The following is a 16,113-nucleotide window of genomic DNA, read 5'->3' as shown; positions in this document are numbered from 1 at the left end:
TCTTTGTGTCATCCTCCAGGGCTGGATTTACAAGGAGGACAATGAGATGAGAGATCTCAACAACAGCTTCCAACAGCTGACCAGAAGACTTCAAGATCCGCAGACCAAGCAGGAAGCGGTGAAACAGCAGAAACAGGAGCTGCAGGCTTCCCCGAACAAGCATACCGAGCTACAGCAGGACACGCGGCACCTAAGGACACAACTAATACACTTGTATTGGAGCACTGAGAATCAGCACTGGCTCTCAGAAAGGTACTGCAGGAGGAGATTAAACATGTCATAGTGCTGTTGGGTCAGGCTGCTGCCTGCTTCAGGTCATTACCTGGCTCCTGCCAGCTCCTGGCAGGATGCATATGCTGGTTTTTGGAGTATACCTGCTCCATCACAATGCTCCACTGATTTCAGTGGAAAGGAGCCCTGTAGCAACACAACCGCAACCACCAAGCAAGTAGCTTACTCACAGGACCGCCTTTCCTCCTCATCCACTGACTCAGCTCTGAAACCTCCTCTGCAAAGCGCTGTGCCAGTCTGGAGAGGCTGCACGCTAGCCAGAATGCACAGCAGCGAGGCTACCACAGATCGGGTGAGGCATGTGTTGAGAAACAAGGGAGCTGGTGTGGGCCAAGCAGAGCAATCGTAATACTGCCCACACATAAAACCATCTTTTATAGTCGTTTGTAGCACCTAGGGCTGGGTGCAGCTAATTTTGGAAGCGAAGCAGTTCCCAGATTGGCTGGTACTTTGCTGAGAGACAGAAGACAAGGAGTCCGGGCTGAGTCAAAGGTGGAAAGTGTGATTAATCAGAGTGCTGAGCAGATAGAAAAATGAGAAATAAGAGCAGCAGCAGGCAGGAGGCCCAGCTGTGATTCAGGCCTCTGTATCAACAACTCTCACCCGAGCTGAGCATTAGTGATACTGGACAGGGTGAATCTGGAGCTAGGAAACAACTGAGCATTTCCCCTGCCTCATTTTATTCAGACTTGGTGTTTGCTCCACACAAGCGCCAGCCTCCTACAGGCAGGGCAGCCCACCGCAGTGATGGAGCATCTTTTGCTCTCGTGCTGGACTGCACAGCTCTGGCAGAACAAGAAGACGGGGCAGTAGTAAAGCATCAAATGCGAGTGAGAACTGTAGTATGAAATCCAAGCAATCCATTTATATCCTAAACAACACTGTCCTTGTGGAGTAAATAGCGAGGAAGTGCCAGTTCTGACCTCCTGATAGCCTGAAAGCCCTCGGTGACAACCTGGGCCAGTGTGGGACAGGAAAGCGTGTGGCTGATGCAATGGGTTCTAGTTTCCCCCGTTGATTCCTTGGAGCCTGAACACAGCAATGGGGGTAAACCGGCCACCCTGGCCATACAAGCCACTGTTAACTTGTTTTTCAGATAAAAATCTCTCTTCATTTTAAGAGGCTTCATCTTTCAAGTACTCCAGCACTCCAATATTGCCCCTTGTGTCCTGCTTTTGGGTTCAGCCGTTCTCTGCTGCTTTCGGGGCAGTTACCCCAGTTTGCTGATGACTCACCTCACTGGATCTGACTCACCCACCTGCTGCTAGGGAACAGGGCTCTCGCTTTTGTGTCAATCCTTAACCCTCTTGTCTCCATCTAGTGTCCAAATCACACTTTGGTTTCTCTCCTAGCCCACTGAGAGACCTGCAGGCTTAACAGCTTGCATGTCACTGTGCCCGACATCCAATTAAGCTGAACAGGCTCAGATTCACGTCAGCACCCCCAACGCCTCCTCCGAGAAGGCCCTAATTGCTTTCATGTCCCTGCAGCTTTTACCCAGGTGGAGAAGAGCTGCCAGACTACTGCAAAGCAAAGTGTAGGGAGAGACCCAAAAGCTCAGTGCTAATCATAAGGATCCTCACCTTCTCAGGTTTTTAATAACATCAGGTTATTCTCGCTTCCTATCTGCCAGGGCAGCTGGAGCAGCAAGCCCCAGAACTGCTGGCTCCCCCAATTCTCCTCCTCCTCCGCATGGCTCACTAGTTCAATGGGCAAGGAATAAATCGTTGCCAAGTGCCACCAAGACTACCTGTCCTTGGCCTTCTGCAGGCAGACACGTCCTGGTTTTTCCCACATTCCCAACAGCTCACAGCATATTAGCTGGGTTACAGCACCGCTGATATAACCTGCTTCTCAGCAAAGCTCTCGGCTCAGGCTCAGCCCCATCCAAACCACACAGATGTGGCCTTTTCTTCAGAGCGGTGGCAAAGCAGGCTCTGACCCGCGTGTGCAGTACTCGGTCAGAGTCCCCATCAGTGGACAGAGGCCGTCTGCAACGTCAGGGCTGGTGGGGGAAGCTCAAAGGAGCATGAAGGTATTTGGACTTGGCACCTCTTGAAAAGTCCCATCAGGCACATTTCCTTTTCTGGTCCCTTTGGGAAGGCTCAGTTCAGCAGCCAGGGGCAATTCTACCCGGATTTCGGATAGGTAAAATGATCCCTCCGTAGGGACGTGCAGGGAAAACCTGCTGAAGGCCCTCAGGCTTGCAGTAACTGGTGTCTGCTGTCTTGCCAGGCTGAGCGAGAGGCGCTGTCTGCACCAAGGACAAGGCTTGGCCCTGAAAGAGAAACGCTGTGCTTACCTACCGTTCCTGGACTGAGGAGGAGCGCTAAATGTGGCAGGAGAAGAATGAGCAGGACGTGAGGGGGACACCTACGACCTGTGCTGCCACCCACATCCAAAAAAGCTGCTTGTTCCAGACACTCCTCACGTCGAAGACGAAGAAAAAGGGAGAGGGCAAGAAGGCCAAGAAATAAGCACAAAATCCATGCTCTGTCCTCCAGTCTTTCCTCCCAGCAAGGCTGCTTGCTCCCCTGGGGCTCAGCTCTCCCAGGTTACAAGCATTAACTGAGATAGCACTTGCACTAAGGCCCGAGCCTGCCATGGCTGGCTGTCACAGACAGATGACATCAGAGCAGTGGCATGACGATACGTCTCACTATTTTAGGTTGAGCTCTGTTGCCTTTCAAAAGCAAGAATAACCTTTCTTGCCAACAGGACTGCACCAGGAGAGCAGGCTCCTGGCTGGCCTTCCTAGCTTCAGTGCCCTTCATGTGCTGGAGTGGGTCAAGGCCCAATCTTGCTGCTGCTGAAGGTGGCAATAAAATAATTTCTGGGGGCAGAATGATGCGCTTAACCTGGCTCGGTTTGTCCTTGGGTGAATTTGAGAGAATGTTTCCCTTTGTGCGGGACAGAGTTACCAAACTCCCAGCAACTCCCCTGCATTCCCTGACCTCAGCGGCTCGTCACTGCAGCCTCCCTTCCCAGGGGAGCAGTGACACTGGCTGCAAACCCCAAGTCACCCAGCCCATGTCCTTTATATGCCTCCCTACCTATACTCCTACAGACCGAGTTGCTCTTTCCCACCTCAGGAATGGAAATCAAGGAGCTGCTTTGCTCAGACAGTTTTTGGAGATGCTAGCTGTGCCCAGATCGCACAGCAGTGTCCCATGGACCAAACATGAGGCCCCAGCAGATTCGCCTTGGATCATTTATTTGGTAACGAGCATGGCGTTGCTGTGACAGCACCTCACAACACTCAGTATAAACCATGGGATTACGTGTCCACTCAGCACACCCTCGTCACCAGAAGCTGCTGAAATCCCCGCGGCAGATCCTTCTCTGTCTCAAACCCCATCCAGCTTGGGGGCACCCCCCCACCAGCGGGACGCAGGGCGATGCCTTTCCTCACCTCTGTGCTCGTCCTCCCTTCTCCTTCCTTGCCAAAGGAGATCATTAAAGCGTCGATGAAACGGAGCAAGGCCAGCAGAGAACCACCAAGACGGTCAGGGCTGGAGCACATGTCCTGTGCGTGGAGGCTGAGGGAATGGGGCTTCTTCAGCCTGGAGAAGGGACGGTTTTGGGGGGCCTCAGAGCAGCTTCCCAGCGCCTGCGAAGAGGAGGTAACCATGAGGATTGAGCCAAGCTTTGCGCACAGGTGCAGAGCAGAATGAAAAGACACAAACTGAAATGAGAAAGGCTCTGACTGGATATAAAGGGAAACTTTTCACCCCGAGGACAGTTAAGCAGTGGGAGGGGGTGCCAGAGAGGTCGTGCAGCCTCTGTCCTTGAGGGTTTCCACCACCCGACTGGGTAAAGCCCTGGACAGCCTTGCCTGAGCCCATAGCTCACCTGGCTTGAGCAGGAGGTTGGGCTAGAGATCTCCTGCAGTCCCATCGAGCATGAGTGATCCTGCGCTAGTACGCGACAGGCAGTACGAAGCAAGACTCCTCTCCCCAGAAGCGATCAGCGGAGGTCCCCGTCGGGGCTTTCAGACCTTAACTGCCCTGGCCAGCCTCGCCTGGGACCCCCCACCCCAGTGGCACCGTCCGCTCCCTGGTCTGGGAGCTCCATCCGACCTGCCCGTCCCCGCCAAGCTATGGTCTAGGAGTACCTGTGCCCGGTCCTTCTCCTGGACAGGCCCTGGACCTACGCCGTAAGGCAGCCCTGTCTCCCGCTGTTCCAACTTCCCGGCTGGACTTCCTGGACAGAAGGAACCTGACTCGTTATCACACCTCATCTGATGACCACCGGACAGTCAAGGGAAGCTGCTGTTACCACCAAGGCTGTCCCACTCTGGTGCTGCAGGATTGTGCCCTGCTCAGGGAGGTCACTGCCCCGTCAACGCTGCAGTCACCCTTGGCTCCTGGCTTGTCCTCCAGCGCGGAGCAGCCCCATCCTTCGTTTCCAGCCACGGAAAAGCCCAGGGTCCTCACGGACTCGGTCACCAGGTGGTCTCGGGTAGGCTAAGGCTGTATTTATGTCCAGAGGGACATTTGGTTTCACTTCCAGGGAGGCCTGGGTTTGCAGCCACCCGCTGCCGTGGAGTTCCTGGCCAAAGGAGGTCCGGACACGCTTTTCGACCGACCCCTCATCAGAGGGCCTCGGGGGGTCGCAGGGGCTGTCGCAGGGCTCTGGTTTTTACACCTTTCTGTCTTGAGGTTGTCTGAAGCCAGGCGGAGCCCGTCTGAGGGGGTGTTCAGCCTGCTGAGAGACTGAGAACGTCCTCTGCAGGGAGCACCCCGGCCTTCGGAGCAAGAACCGCTCTCGGGATGCTCCCAGACGCAGGACTTGCCCTCACGGCCCGCCTCGACGCCTTCTGTTGCCGGAGGTGCCGGGGTTGGCGGGTGGACGGCTCTCAAGGGCATCTCCCTGGAGCGGGGGCAAAGGCTGGGCTGGTTTCGGGGGGCAGGCGGTGGGCTCCAGAGCAGCGGATGGAGCTTGGCCACGTCTTCCTTCCTCATCCAAGGAGCTGCCCAGGCCGGACCCTCGGGCTTGGTACCAAAGAGGGTCTCGTCGCAGAAGGACGGAGTGTGACTCCTCAACCTTCGCGGGGCGGCAAGGAGAGAAAGCCGCGTGTTTATTAAAGCGGGCAAGGGCAGCACGGAGCCCCGGCCACGGCGTGGGAAGCTCACGGGAGGGCAGGGAGGTTGAGATTCCCCCCCAGACCCTCCCGAGGGCCGCCCGGGCTGGGGGAACCGAGGGGAGCTACCGGGCCGCCCTCCCCGGGCTGCTGCTCGCAGGGACCGGCACCCTAAGGAGCCCCGGGGCCACCGACGCCTAGCGAGCCCCGAAAAACCGGGACAGCGAGCCGAGGAGGGCTGGCGGGACCGCTCACCTGCACTTACTCCTCGGCCGGGGACCGGCAGCGGGAGCCGCCGCCGCCGCCACCGCCGCCCAGGGAGGCGCGAAGCCGGGCGGCACCGGGCGGGCCCCCGCGGGGCTGCCGAAGAGCGACTCGTCCACGAAGGACGCCCGCGCCCGGCGGACACCCCGGCCCCGGCCCCGGCCCCGGCCCCGGCCCGCCCGCGGCAGCTGGGGAACGGGAACGGGAGCGGGAGCGGAGCCGCCTCCCGGGACCGGCCCCGCCGCCCGCATGGCCGCTCACCGCCCGGGGCGGGGCGGCGACTGGCTCCGCCCCTTCCGACTCCGCCCACCACCGCGTGCTTCCGCCGCCGCCGCCGCCGGTACCGACATGGCGCCGTCGCGCGCCCGCCGCCAGCCCCGGGGAGCGCCGGTAAGGGGGGGGAGGGAGGGGGGCGGGGCTCCAGGGCGGCGTCACCGCTGCAGCCGGTGCCGGTGTCCTCGGTCCGGGTGTCTCCGGTCCCCGTGTGCCCCGTCCCCATGTGCTGGTGTCCCCCGTGCCCGTATCCCCCGTACCGGTATCCCCAGTCCCCGTGTGTCGGCGCCTCCCCGGTACTGGTGTCACCAGTCCCTGTGTGCTGCTGTCCTCAAAACCAGCGTCCCCCGGTCCCCGTGTGCCATAATCCTCAGCCCCGGCGTGCCCAGGACCGGTGTCCCCAGTGCCAGCGTCCCCAGTACTGGCGTCCCCAGTACTGGTGTCCCCAGTGCCGGTCTCCCCAGTTCTGGCGTCCCCACCGCCAGCGTCCCCAGTACCATTGTCCCCAGTGCCAGCATCCCCAGTGCCGGTGTCCCCAGCGCCGGCATCCCCAGTACTGGTGTCCCCAGCACCAGCATCCCCAGTACTGGTGTCCCTAGCACCATTGTCCCCAGTACTGGCATCCCCAGTGCCGGCGTCCCCAGCGCCAGCATCCACAGTACTGGTGTCCCCAGTGCTGATGTCCCCAGTGCCAGCGTTCCTAGTACTGGTGTCCCCAGTGCCAGCGTCCCCAGTTCTGGTGTCCCCAGTACTGGTGTCCCCAGTGCCAGCGTCCCCAGTTCTGGTGTCCCCAGTGCCAGCGTCCCCAGTGCCAGCATCCCCAGTGCCAGCATCCCCAGTACTGGTGTCTGCAGTACTGGTGACCCCAGTGCCAGTGTCCCCAGTGCCGGCATCCCCAGTACCAGCGTCCCCAGTACCGGTGTCCCTAGTGCCGGCATCCTCGGTGCCGGCGTCCCCAGTGCCAGTGTCCCCAGTACCGGTGTCCCCAGTGCTGGTGTCCCCAGTGCCAGCATCCCCAGTGCCAGCGTCCTCAGTGCCAGCGTCCTCAGTGCCGGCGTCCCCAGTGCCGGCGTCCCCAGTGCCGGCGTCCCCAGTTCTGGCGTCCCCAGTACCGATGTCCCCAGTCCCAGCGTCCCCAGTACCGGCGTCCCCAGTACGGGTGTCCCTGCCCGCCAGGCGGGCAGCGCAGACCCGCGCTGCCCCGGCACCTTGGGGACGCCCGTCGCCGCAGCCGCGTCCCCTCCGCCGTCCCCAGGTGCCCGCGCCCCCGCTGCCCGCCTTCCCCGCCGCCCAGGAGGACGATGGCGCCGACGCCGAGCCGGACACGCGGGCCATGGTGTGGGCCCAGAACCAGAAGAAGAAAAAATCCGGGGGCTTCCAGTCCATGGGTGCGTGTCGGGGGGACACACACACACGCAGCCGTCCCCGGGACGGGGACCGTCCCCTCCCGCCCGCGTCCCCTCACCCGTCCCCGTCCCCACAGGCCTCAGCTACCCCGTCTTCAAGGGCGTCATGAAGAAGGGCTACAAGGTGCCCACCCCCATCCAGAGGAAGGTGAGCGCGGGGAGGGGAGGCGGAGGGGGGGACGGCAGCGGGACCCCCGTCCCGTGTCGTCGTCGTCGGGACGGTGACGGCGACGCGGCGTCTCGCAGAGCATCCCCGCCATCCTGCGCGGCCGGGACGTGGTGGCGATGGCGCGGACGGGCAGCGGGAAGACGGCCTGCTTCCTCATCCCCATGTTCGAGAGGCTGAAGGCGCCCAGCCAGGCCGGGGCGCGCGCCCTCGTCCTCTCGCCCACCCGCGAGCTGGCCCTGCAGACCCTCAAGTTCACCAAGGAGGTACGGGGGGGACAACCGGGGGGGGGCAAGGGGGTTTGGTTTTAACGCCCCCCCCCCCCCGACGTGTTTCTTTCTCACCCCGCAGCTGGGCAAGTTCACAGGCCTGAAGACCGCCCTGATCCTGGGAGGAGACAAGTAAGTCGTCCCCACGTCCCCGCCGGTCCCCGTTTCCCCAAAGCGTCCCCAAAACCTGGCGAGGGGCTGAGGTGCCCCGTGCCGCCCCAGCCTCTCTCCCCTCTCGCAGGATGGAGGACCAGTTCGCCGCCCTGCACGAGAACCCCGACATGTGAGTGGGGGTGCGGGGAGGGGACCTGGGGGGGGGGGGAGATGGCCCCCGAGAGCCACCCGCCATCCGGGGACGTCGCTGGCGTTTACAGCCACTGCGCCCGACGGACGTGTCCTGGTGTTCCCTTGGAGCATCTTCCCGTGCTCCCCGTGAGGGACAAGGGGGTCTCTATCGGGTCTTCTTTGGGTCGGATTTGGGACCTGCACCTGGGATGGTGTGGGGGTGCCGTGTCGTGTCCCCCCCACCACCGGCCTGGTCCCATCGGCAGCTCTGTCCCCGCAGAATCATCGCCACCCCCGGGCGCCTGGTGCACGTGGCGGTGGAGATGAAACTGAAGCTGCACACCGTGGAGTACGTGGTGTTCGACGAGGCCGACAGGTCAGCGGGGTGCAGGGGGGGGTTCCCCGGGGCCGGCAGCGTCCCCGCGTGTGGGGTGAGCGACGGTGGGAGCGAGGTGCCCCGAGGGGGTGGCAGGGCTGGGCACGGAGGGACCGAACAGGCGCTGCCATGTCCCGTGTCCCTTCTCCCGCAGGCTTTTCGAGATGGGCTTCGCCGAGCAGCTCCAGGAGATCATCGCCCGGCTCCCGGACTGCCACCAGACCGTCCTCTTCTCCGCCACGCTGCCCAAGCTGCTTGTCGAGTTTGCCCGGGCCGGTGAGGAGCGTGGGGCAGACGGCGGTTGAGGGGGGGGCTGGATCTGGGGGGAACCTGGGGACGGGGACACGGCACGGTCCCGCAGCGGGGCTGGGCCCAGGACTGGTAAAACCAGGCTGGGCCAAGCGGGTGTCCCTAAGCCGAGAGGTGGGACTGGTCCCAGTGGCTCGACCCACGTCCCGCGTGTCACCACGTCCCACAGGTCTCACCGAGCCGATGCTGATCCGTCTGGATGTGGAGTCCAAGCTCAGCGAGCAGCTCAAGGTGAGAGGGGCCGGCGGCGGGGGGGGGGAGGCTCGATTTGGGCTTTGCGCCCCCCACCCCCTGCAAGCCACCCTGCGGTGGCTCCAGGCTTGTGAGGAGGGGACAGGAGGGGTGGTGGCATCTGGCGCGGGGACGCAGAGGGGCTGAGCTCTGCCCTCCTTTTGCAGCTGGCTTTCTTCCACGTGCGCGGGGACGACAAACCGGCCGTGCTGCTCCACCTGCTCCGGAACGTGGTGAAGCCCCAGGACCAGACGGTCGTCTTCGTGGCCACCAAGCACCACACGGAGTATCTCAAGGAGGCAAGTGGCATTTGGGGTTGCCCGGCCTGTCCCCCTGTTAAAGGGCAGGCTGCCGGGGGGGGTGCCTCGGACCCCTCTCCAGACCCACGTGGGGTCTGCATCTGTGATCGCGTCCCTGCTGGAATCTCTGCCTCTGTTTCGCTGGGTCGAAGGAGAAATCCCAGCATACGTCATCGTGGAGGTGCTGCATCCACCTACCCCTTGGAGAGAGGGGGGAGCACAGCGGGATTTGGGGGTCCGGGCGGGCACCCAGGAGTCTCAGGGAACTGGGCAGCCCTGTCTCTCGGCTGAGGGTGCATGCCCAGGTGGGATCTGATCTCTCTTCCCCCCTCCCCAGCTGCTGACGGCCCAGGGCATCCGCTGCACACACATCTACAGCTCGCTGGACCAGACCGCCCGCAAGATCAACATCGCCAAGTTCGCCCAGGGCAAGTGCCCAGTGCTGCTGGTCACCGACGTGGCCGCCCGTGGCCTTGACATCCCCATGCTGGACAACGTCATCAACTACAGCTTCCCCGCCAAGGCCAAGCTGTTCCTGCATCGCGTCGGTGGGTGCCGGTGCCCCGCACAGGGATCCTTGCGACCTGGGGGTCCCTCAGGGTGACAGGGAGGGTGTGAGTGGGCTGTCCCTTGTCCACTGGTTTTCCTGTCTCTGTGTCCTGCTGGGCTGGCGCTGCTGCCCTTGACTCGGTGGTGATATTTTTGGGGCAGGAGGTTGGCGTGTTGTGACAGCAGGAGACAGGCTGGGGACAAAACAGTGTCAGGAACGTCCCTGATCTCCCAGCTGAACTGTAGGGCTTCCTGCAGGCAGGGCTGGTGTCTTACCTTTAGGATGACAGAGTGGTGGGCTCCCCTTTGCCCCCTTCCACAGTGACCCACAGCCCCTTGCCAGCCATGCCCACGGGGTATATGTCACGTGCATGGGCTCCCAGGGGCACCAGTGGGTCCCTGCCCGGGTGGGGGCAGGCTGGGTTGGCACTGGGTCTGGTTTCCCACTCTCCTCCTCCCCTTGCCAGGTCGCGTGGCCCGAGCTGGCCGGAGCGGCACTGCCTACTCGCTGGTGGCTCCCGATGAGATGCCCTACGTCTTTGACCTCCACCTCTTCCTGGGGCGCCTGCTCGTCCTTGCCGGTGCCCAGGAGATGCCTGCTGGTGAGCCAGACCCAGTTGCAGGCATCGGGGCGGCTGCATGTCCAGGCTGGGCCGCTGGCTGTGTGGCTGCTGTGGTTTTATCCTCGGCCAGCGCTGGAGTTCACAGTCTTGTGGTTGGCATTCGTGCAGAGGGGCGATACGCTCTCATTGCTGGGGTGCAGCTGGGGAAAATGAGGTGCTGGGGGCTCCGACACACCCCGTGTGTCGGCGACGCTGATATAACACCACCGAGCTCCTTGTGGCTGTTAGCTCTGCTCTGTTAAATCCTGGATTGCTGCCGTGCCTGCTGCAGTAATCCCAGGGTGGGTGCCAGCGAGGTGACGCGGCGTCCCCCGGGCTGCAGATGCCGGCGGGGTCCTGGGCCGTGTCCCCCAGAGCCTGGTGGACGATGAGGAGTGCCTGCTGCTGACGGACCACGAGGGCTCGCTGGAGCTGCGGAGCCTGCGCCGCGTCGCCGACAACGCCCACAAGCAGTACCTGCGGTCCCGGCCCGGCCCCTCGCCCGAGTCTATCAAGAGGGCGAAGGACCTGGACGTGTCCCAGCTGGGCATCCACCCGCTCTTCAGTGAGTGACTCGGGGACGCCGAGGGAGGGGACCCTGTCCCCCTCGCCAAGGAGCTGATCTGTGCCCCTCTCTGTGCCCGCGATCCCCAGGTGCTCACTTCGAAGACACTGAGCTGGAGAGGCTGAAGTTCGTGGACAGCATTAAAACCTACAAGTCCAAGGCGGTGAGTTGAGACCCGGCCTCGGGCACGAGGCGCCTGGGTTGGGGTGGGAGGGAAACTGCGTGGGGCCAGCCATGCAGCTCACCGGGACTTGCACTCCCGCTCCGGGAGCAGACCATCTTTGAGATCAACGCCACGTCACGGACACCGGCCAGCACCGTGATGCGGTCGAAGCGGCGCCACGACCATGCTCTCATCGAGAAGTACCAGCGCGGGCAGCAGGAGAAGCGGGCAGCGGCTCTCAAAGGGCAGGGGCTGTGCCCGGCCCCCCCCGGGCCCGAGGAGGGAGAAGGAGAAGGAGAAGGAGGGGAGGAAAACCTCCAGGTAACACGGCAGGGATGAGGAGTTTGCCGTGGCCACCGGAGCTGCTGCAAGGTGGCCTCAGCTGGGTGCTGGCAGCACCAGGGCCCCGGGGCTGTGCCAGGGCTCGGGGGACCAGTGCAGGGACTGGTGGGGGGGCATGGCTCCTCCAGCCCATCCACTGTCCCCTTCCAGGACGTGTTCTCTACCGTGGTGAGCCAGAAGCGAAAACGGGGCCGAGGGGGAGAAGACGGTTCCAGGAAAAAGCCGCAGCAGCCAGCGCAGCGGGACGAAGACTTCTACGTCCCGTACCGGCCCAAGGACTTTGAGAGCGAGAGGGGGTGAGTCCAGGAGGGCTCCCGCTGCAGTCCTGCCGTGGCCTGCCTGTGGGGGGAACGTTCTCATCGCCCACCCTTTGCAGGCTGAGCGTGGGCGGCGAGGGCAGCCCCTTCGAGCAGCAGGCAGCTGGAGCCGTCCTGGATCTCATGGGGGACGAAAATCACAACCTCAACAAGAGCAAGCAACTGCTGAAGTGGTGAGGGGGGTCTGGCCATGGGCGGGAGGGGGTGGGAAGGGGGGCTGGGGGTCCCACCACCCGGTCCCACTGCTCTCCGCTCTCTCACAGGGACCGCAAGAAGAAGCGGTTCGTGGGGCAGACAGGCCAGGAGGACAAGAAGAAGGTGCGGACGGAGAGCGGGCGCTACATCAGCAGCTCCTACAAGAACAACCTGTATCCTGCCTGCGGGCACTGGTGGGGAGCGGGGCTGGACCCACTGGCAGCCGTGCGGCGTTGTGCCCTGCTCCCGGGGATCCATCCCGTGCCAGGGCAGCGGCCTGGGGAGGGAGGCTGGCCAGACACTCCGGTGGGTCGAGCAATGGGGAGTCGGGCGATGGGGAGTCGGGCGATGGGGAGTCACGGCACGTTCCCTTAACCCACCCTGGCCCAGCTATGAAAAGTGGAAGCAGAAGTACAAGGTAGACGAGCGGGACGAGGACGGGGAAGACGAAGGAGGCAGGGCGCAGTTCAGGGGGAAGCACAGGCGCGGGCACGGTGAGTACCTGGAGCAAGCGGCGGAGCCCCCACATCGTCCCCCCGCCACCTCGCTCTGGCCTCTGAGCTGAGCTTGGCTGTGTTCCCCCCCCTCCGCAGGACCTGCGCAGCCCCCCGCCCGGGGCAGGGTACGCTCGGAGCTGAAGAACAAGCAGCAGATCCTGAAGCAGCGCAAGAAGGCGGCCAAGCAGCGCTTCCTGCAGAGCGGGGGGCTGAAGCGCCTGAAGGCCAGGAACCGGCAGCGGGTGCAGGAGCTGCGGCAGATGGCCTTCGGGCGACGGGTGGGGGCCGCCAAGAAGGGCAAGCTGCGGAAAAGAGTGTAAGAGAGGGCGCCGTGCCCCAGCAGCTTCCCCCCCGTGCCTGGGCTGGGTGCCGGGGAAGGAGACATTAAATACGTGGCTGGTTTTGCATCCTGACTCCCCTTTGTCCTTGCCAAGAGCATCGTGCCTGGGATAATTCCCCCCCCGCCTTGGGCCACCCCCAGGCGCAGTCCAAAAACAGCCAGGTGCTGCGCATCCGCAGCTGGGTTGTATTTTGGCAGGAGACACCCGCGATGATACCCAACAGCCTGAACGTGAGCGGCAGCCGGTTCCTGCTGCCCGGGGTGCCCCTTGCAGGCTCTGCCCCAACGCGGTGCCATCCCGGCGTGCCCACTGCCGTCTGCGTCGCCTCTCGTTATGGGGGTTCCCAGACTTGTCAGGGAGCGACCTCCATCCCCAGGGAGGTGCTGGGGGTCCTGTGTCTCCACGCTGGCCCTGGCAGCCTCTCCCCAGCCCTGGGAGCTGGGGGGGGATTGTCCCCAGGGGCTATTCCTGGCTCGGAGGCACCCTGGCACCCCCATGGCGCAGAGGGCTTATGCCGGTGGCAACGGGCAAGCGTGGGGGACACGTCCCCGGCTGCCTGGGGCGCAGCTCAGCAGAGATGGCAGCCAGGTCCTGCACGCAGAGCAGCACCTGCGGAGACAGGGACCTCGGTGCCGCGGCCATCCGGGGACGTGAATGAATGTCCCCGTGTCCCTCCCAGCCCCTCCGCCCAGTGGAAAGGGCTGCACTGACCGTGTCCAGCTGGGCCTCGGTGTCTTCCAGGGCCACGTCCGTGGGGACCTCGAGCCGTGCGGTGGCGAGCTGGAAGAGGTTCAGCACTGCCAGCTTGATCTGCCCCAGCAGCAGGGTCTTCTGGGTGGCCGTGCTCTGGACGTGGGCCCAGTGGGACTCCTGGGGGACAGAGCGACAGAGAGCCCTGGGCCCCCCCCCCCCAGCCACTGCCCCATGTCCCCTGCACGCCCCCGGCTGGGAGAGGGGGACCCAGGAGTCCTGGCTGTGTATCCCCCCATGCAGAGTTCCTGATGATGCTTCTTCCAGGCACGTGGGGACCTCCAGCCCACCTTCCCACCGCCACCACGTTGGGCATCTGCCCTCTGCAGCACGCTTGGGGTCCACACTGCTGCCCTTCTCCCTGAAAGGGGACCCCCACGTTCCCCCCCCTTACCCCTTGAAGCACGTCACGGCGGGTGGCCTCCAGGCGTGCACGGAGCCGGGTCAGCTCGTCGTTGGTGCACAGGAGCTTGCTGCCGGCCTCCTTGCGGTACCGCCGGAGCTGTGCCCAGCCCTGGGCCAGCTGCTCCTGCCTGGCTTCTGCCTGTTGCGCCAGGGCTGCCCGTGCCCCCGCCAGCGCCCCGAAATGGGCCAGCATGGCCGGGATGTCCTGGAACTGGGCAGCAGGAGGGGGTTGAGAAGCTGCTGCCCTGGATGGGGCTGACCACCCCCCCCCCCAAAAAAAGGGGGCTTGGGGACACGGAGGTGGCACCGCAGGATGGGGATCCCCGCGCTCACCTGCCCCATCCCGGCCAGCACGCTCCGCAGGTAGTCACCGAAGCCACGGAGGCTCCGCAGGCGCCGGGCCAGGCGCTCCCTGCGCCGCAGCAGCCCCTCGAGCTCCCGGCGCAGGCGGGCGGCCTCGGCACCCTGCCCCGCCGCCCGCGCCCGCTCCTCGTCTGCCCGCCGCAGCGCCCGCTCCTGCCTCGCCGCTGAAGCCTGCGGCGCGGGGACGGAGTCAGCGGGGCCCCGACGGCCGGTCCGGTCCCGGTCCCCGCCCTGGCACCTTGAGGAAGGCGTCGAATTTGAGGACGACATCCCGGAGCTGCTCTTCCCTCCGGCCCAGCTGCCGCCGGCGCTGCGCCAGGCACTCCATCCTCTGCCGAAATTCCTGCGGGACCGCGGGGTGCTGGGAGCGTTGTCCCATGCCGGCGCACCCGAGTTGGGGACGGGTGCCGGCCCTTGAACGGCTGGGGACGTGCCCACCAGCTCCTTGTCTCCCATGGCACGCTGCAGCCCCCGGGGAGGGGGCACACGGAGGGGCTGGGGGGGGGCCACCCTTACCTCCCGCTGGCTCTGCAGCGCCCGCTCCACCTCCGCCACCTCCCGCCGTTTCAGCAGCAAGCGCGTGGAAGGCAGCAGCGTGGCACCATCCCGCGTCGGCACCGTCCTGCCGCAGGTTGCGTGGAGCTCATCGTGGCTGGGGGGGCAAGAGCCCGGGCGGGGGCACCCATCACTGCGGCATGGCCGGGGACCCCCAGGGACCACCGCTGTCTGCTGGGGCTCAGCACAGGGGGGGGGCTTGGCCTGCTCTCCCCTCACCCCCCCTTCCTCTTCAGCCTCCCTCTGCTCGGAGACCCCCAGCGCCACTGTAGCATCCCAGGGAAGGAGAAGTCACGGCACAACCTCAGCACCCACCCACTGACGCCCACCCTGGGGACCCGGCGACGGGAACATAAAACCGACAGACCACCGGGGACGGAGGACGCGCTGGCCCCGTTGCTGAGCCTTTGCTCGCCTCCAGCCAGCAGCACCCGCCATGGGAGCCAGGCGGGCGGCTGCCGGTCCCGCGGCGAGGACGGAGGGGGGGATCTCACTCACGGCAGCCGCAGCTTGTCCCGGAAAGCCGTCCGCAAATACTCCTCCAGGTCGAAGGCCATCTTGCCGGTGCCTCCTGCTTGCTGAGAGGCCGGCGTGGAGGCCGGGACGTGGGGCGGCCGAGATGGCGGCGGCACAACACTGTTGCCAGGGGCAGCCGGAGGCTCCCGCGGCTCCCTGGGATTTTCCCGGCACGGCTCTGAGCATCGCCCACGACGGCGGGGTGCTGGGCACGGGGACTGCGCTGAGGGTCCTCGGGGGCTAGCTCGCAGGTCGGTCCCGCTCGCAGCTCTCTAACCACACTCCATCCTCCCGCCCGCGCTCCGGTCCCCCCCAAGCCCTCAGACCCCACTCCGGCCCCTCAGAAACCTCTGTTCAGGCTCCACACCCCTTCGGAGACCACCGCGCACAACCGGACCCCGACCCCTGCCCCCCCAAGCGCTCGGGTCCCCCCCGCCCTGTACTCCCTCAGCTCTCCTCCATCTCACACTGTTCTTACCCACGTCCCAGGGAGGGCTCAGACCCCACGGCTTCACCCACGGTGCATAAGCTGCTCCTCTCTGCGTGCCCCAGGAGTGCCTCCTTTCCCCTCCACGTGCCCTCAGGTCCCCTTCGCTCCCCCCACGCGTGTGCTCACCTCCCCTCATTACCCTCCACGCACTCAGATCCCTTGTGCGCTCGCTTCTCCATCACCCTCTATGCACTCTTTCACTCCCCACTTT

The 16,113-nt window shown here is 64.4% G+C and overlaps 3 protein-coding genes across 4 annotated transcripts; 1 reads left to right on the top strand and 2 right to left on the bottom strand.

Annotated features, from left to right (window-relative positions):
• Window positions 1–584: 584 nt before the first annotated feature.
• On the bottom strand, window positions 585–5,889 carry RITA1 (RBPJ interacting and tubulin associated 1). Of its 2 annotated transcripts, XM_052797023.1 has the most exons (4): window positions 5,630–5,889; window positions 4,406–5,337; window positions 3,704–3,901; window positions 585–2,569 (listed from the first exon to the last, which is right to left on the bottom strand). In XM_052797023.1, the coding sequence occupies exons 1-2, from the start codon at window positions 5,887–5,889 to the stop codon at window positions 4,794–4,796; spliced, it is 804 nt and encodes a 267-aa protein (XP_052652983.1). In that variant the 3' UTR covers window positions 585–2,569; window positions 3,704–3,901; window positions 4,406–4,793. The 2 variants fall into 2 exon arrangements, with proteins under 2 accessions (XP_052652983.1, XP_052652982.1); XM_052797022.1 differs by lacking the exon at window positions 585–2,569 and having other exon boundaries at window positions 3,489–3,901.
• On the top strand, window positions 5,888–12,889 carry DDX54 (DEAD-box helicase 54). The gene is made up of 20 exons (XM_052797020.1): window positions 5,888–6,028; window positions 7,167–7,299; window positions 7,395–7,465; window positions 7,564–7,749; window positions 7,835–7,884; window positions 7,994–8,035; window positions 8,318–8,413; window positions 8,568–8,689; window positions 8,892–8,953; window positions 9,121–9,252; window positions 9,590–9,800; window positions 10,269–10,403; window positions 10,747–10,968; window positions 11,058–11,131; window positions 11,243–11,452; window positions 11,624–11,769; window positions 11,850–11,963; window positions 12,054–12,158; window positions 12,376–12,479; window positions 12,579–12,889. The coding sequence occupies exons 1-20, from the start codon at window positions 5,888–5,890 to the stop codon at window positions 12,800–12,802; spliced, it is 2,580 nt and encodes an 859-aa protein (XP_052652980.1). The 3' UTR covers window positions 12,803–12,889.
• Window positions 12,890–12,988: 99 nt separating this feature from the next.
• On the bottom strand, window positions 12,989–16,099 carry CFAP73 (cilia and flagella associated protein 73). The gene is made up of 8 exons (XM_052797021.1): window positions 15,891–16,099; window positions 15,395–15,617; window positions 14,858–14,963; window positions 14,580–14,684; window positions 14,312–14,512; window positions 13,968–14,189; window positions 13,535–13,693; window positions 12,989–13,432 (listed from the first exon to the last, which is right to left on the bottom strand). The coding sequence occupies exons 1-8, from the start codon at window positions 16,036–16,038 to the stop codon at window positions 13,286–13,288; spliced, it is 1,311 nt and encodes a 436-aa protein (XP_052652981.1). The 5' UTR covers window positions 16,039–16,099; the 3' UTR covers window positions 12,989–13,285.
• Window positions 16,100–16,113: the final 14 nt, after the last annotated feature.

The sequence above is a fragment of the Harpia harpyja genome, chromosome 9 (genome assembly GCF_026419915.1).
Source record: "Harpia harpyja isolate bHarHar1 chromosome 9, bHarHar1 primary haplotype, whole genome shotgun sequence".
Taxonomy (NCBI): domain Eukaryota; kingdom Metazoa; phylum Chordata; class Aves; order Accipitriformes; family Accipitridae; genus Harpia; species Harpia harpyja.
Note: the sequence above shows the minus strand (reverse complement) of the source record. Positions and strands in the feature narration are given on the sequence as shown.

What these genes read in the sequence shown, in the direction of transcription:
- RITA1 (XM_052797023.1), bottom strand. Translation starts at nt 5,889, where the DNA reads ATGCGGGCGGCGGGGCCGGTCCCGGGAGGCGGCTCCGCTCCCGCTCCC. An exon ending in CGGCCGAGGAGTAAGTGCAG is followed by an intron (nt 5,338 to 5,629) that starts GTGAGCGGTCCC and finishes CGCCCCGCGAAG; the next exon opens with GTTGAGGAGTCACACTCCGT.
- CFAP73 (XM_052797021.1), bottom strand. Translation starts at nt 16,038, where the DNA reads ATGAGGGGAGGTGAGCACACGCGTGGGGGGAGCGAAGGGGACCTGAGG. An exon ending in CGCTGCAGAGCCAGCGGGAG is followed by an intron (nt 14,685 to 14,857) that starts GTAAGGGTGGCC and finishes GCGGTCCCGCAG; the next exon opens with GAATTTCGGCAGAGGATGGA. An exon ending in CCGAGGCCCAGCTGGACACG is followed by an intron (nt 13,433 to 13,534) that starts GTCAGTGCAGCC and finishes CTGTCTCCGCAG; the next exon opens with GTGCTGCTCTGCGTGCAGGA.
- DDX54 (XM_052797020.1), top strand. Translation starts at nt 5,888, where the DNA reads ATGGCCGCTCACCGCCCGGGGCGGGGCGGCGACTGGCTCCGCCCCTTC. An exon ending in GTGTTCGACGAGGCCGACAG is followed by an intron (nt 8,414 to 8,567) that starts GTCAGCGGGGTG and finishes CTTCTCCCGCAG; the next exon opens with GCTTTTCGAGATGGGCTTCG. An exon ending in GCTGTTCCTGCATCGCGTCG is followed by an intron (nt 9,801 to 10,268) that starts GTGGGTGCCGGT and finishes TCCCCTTGCCAG; the next exon opens with GTCGCGTGGCCCGAGCTGGC.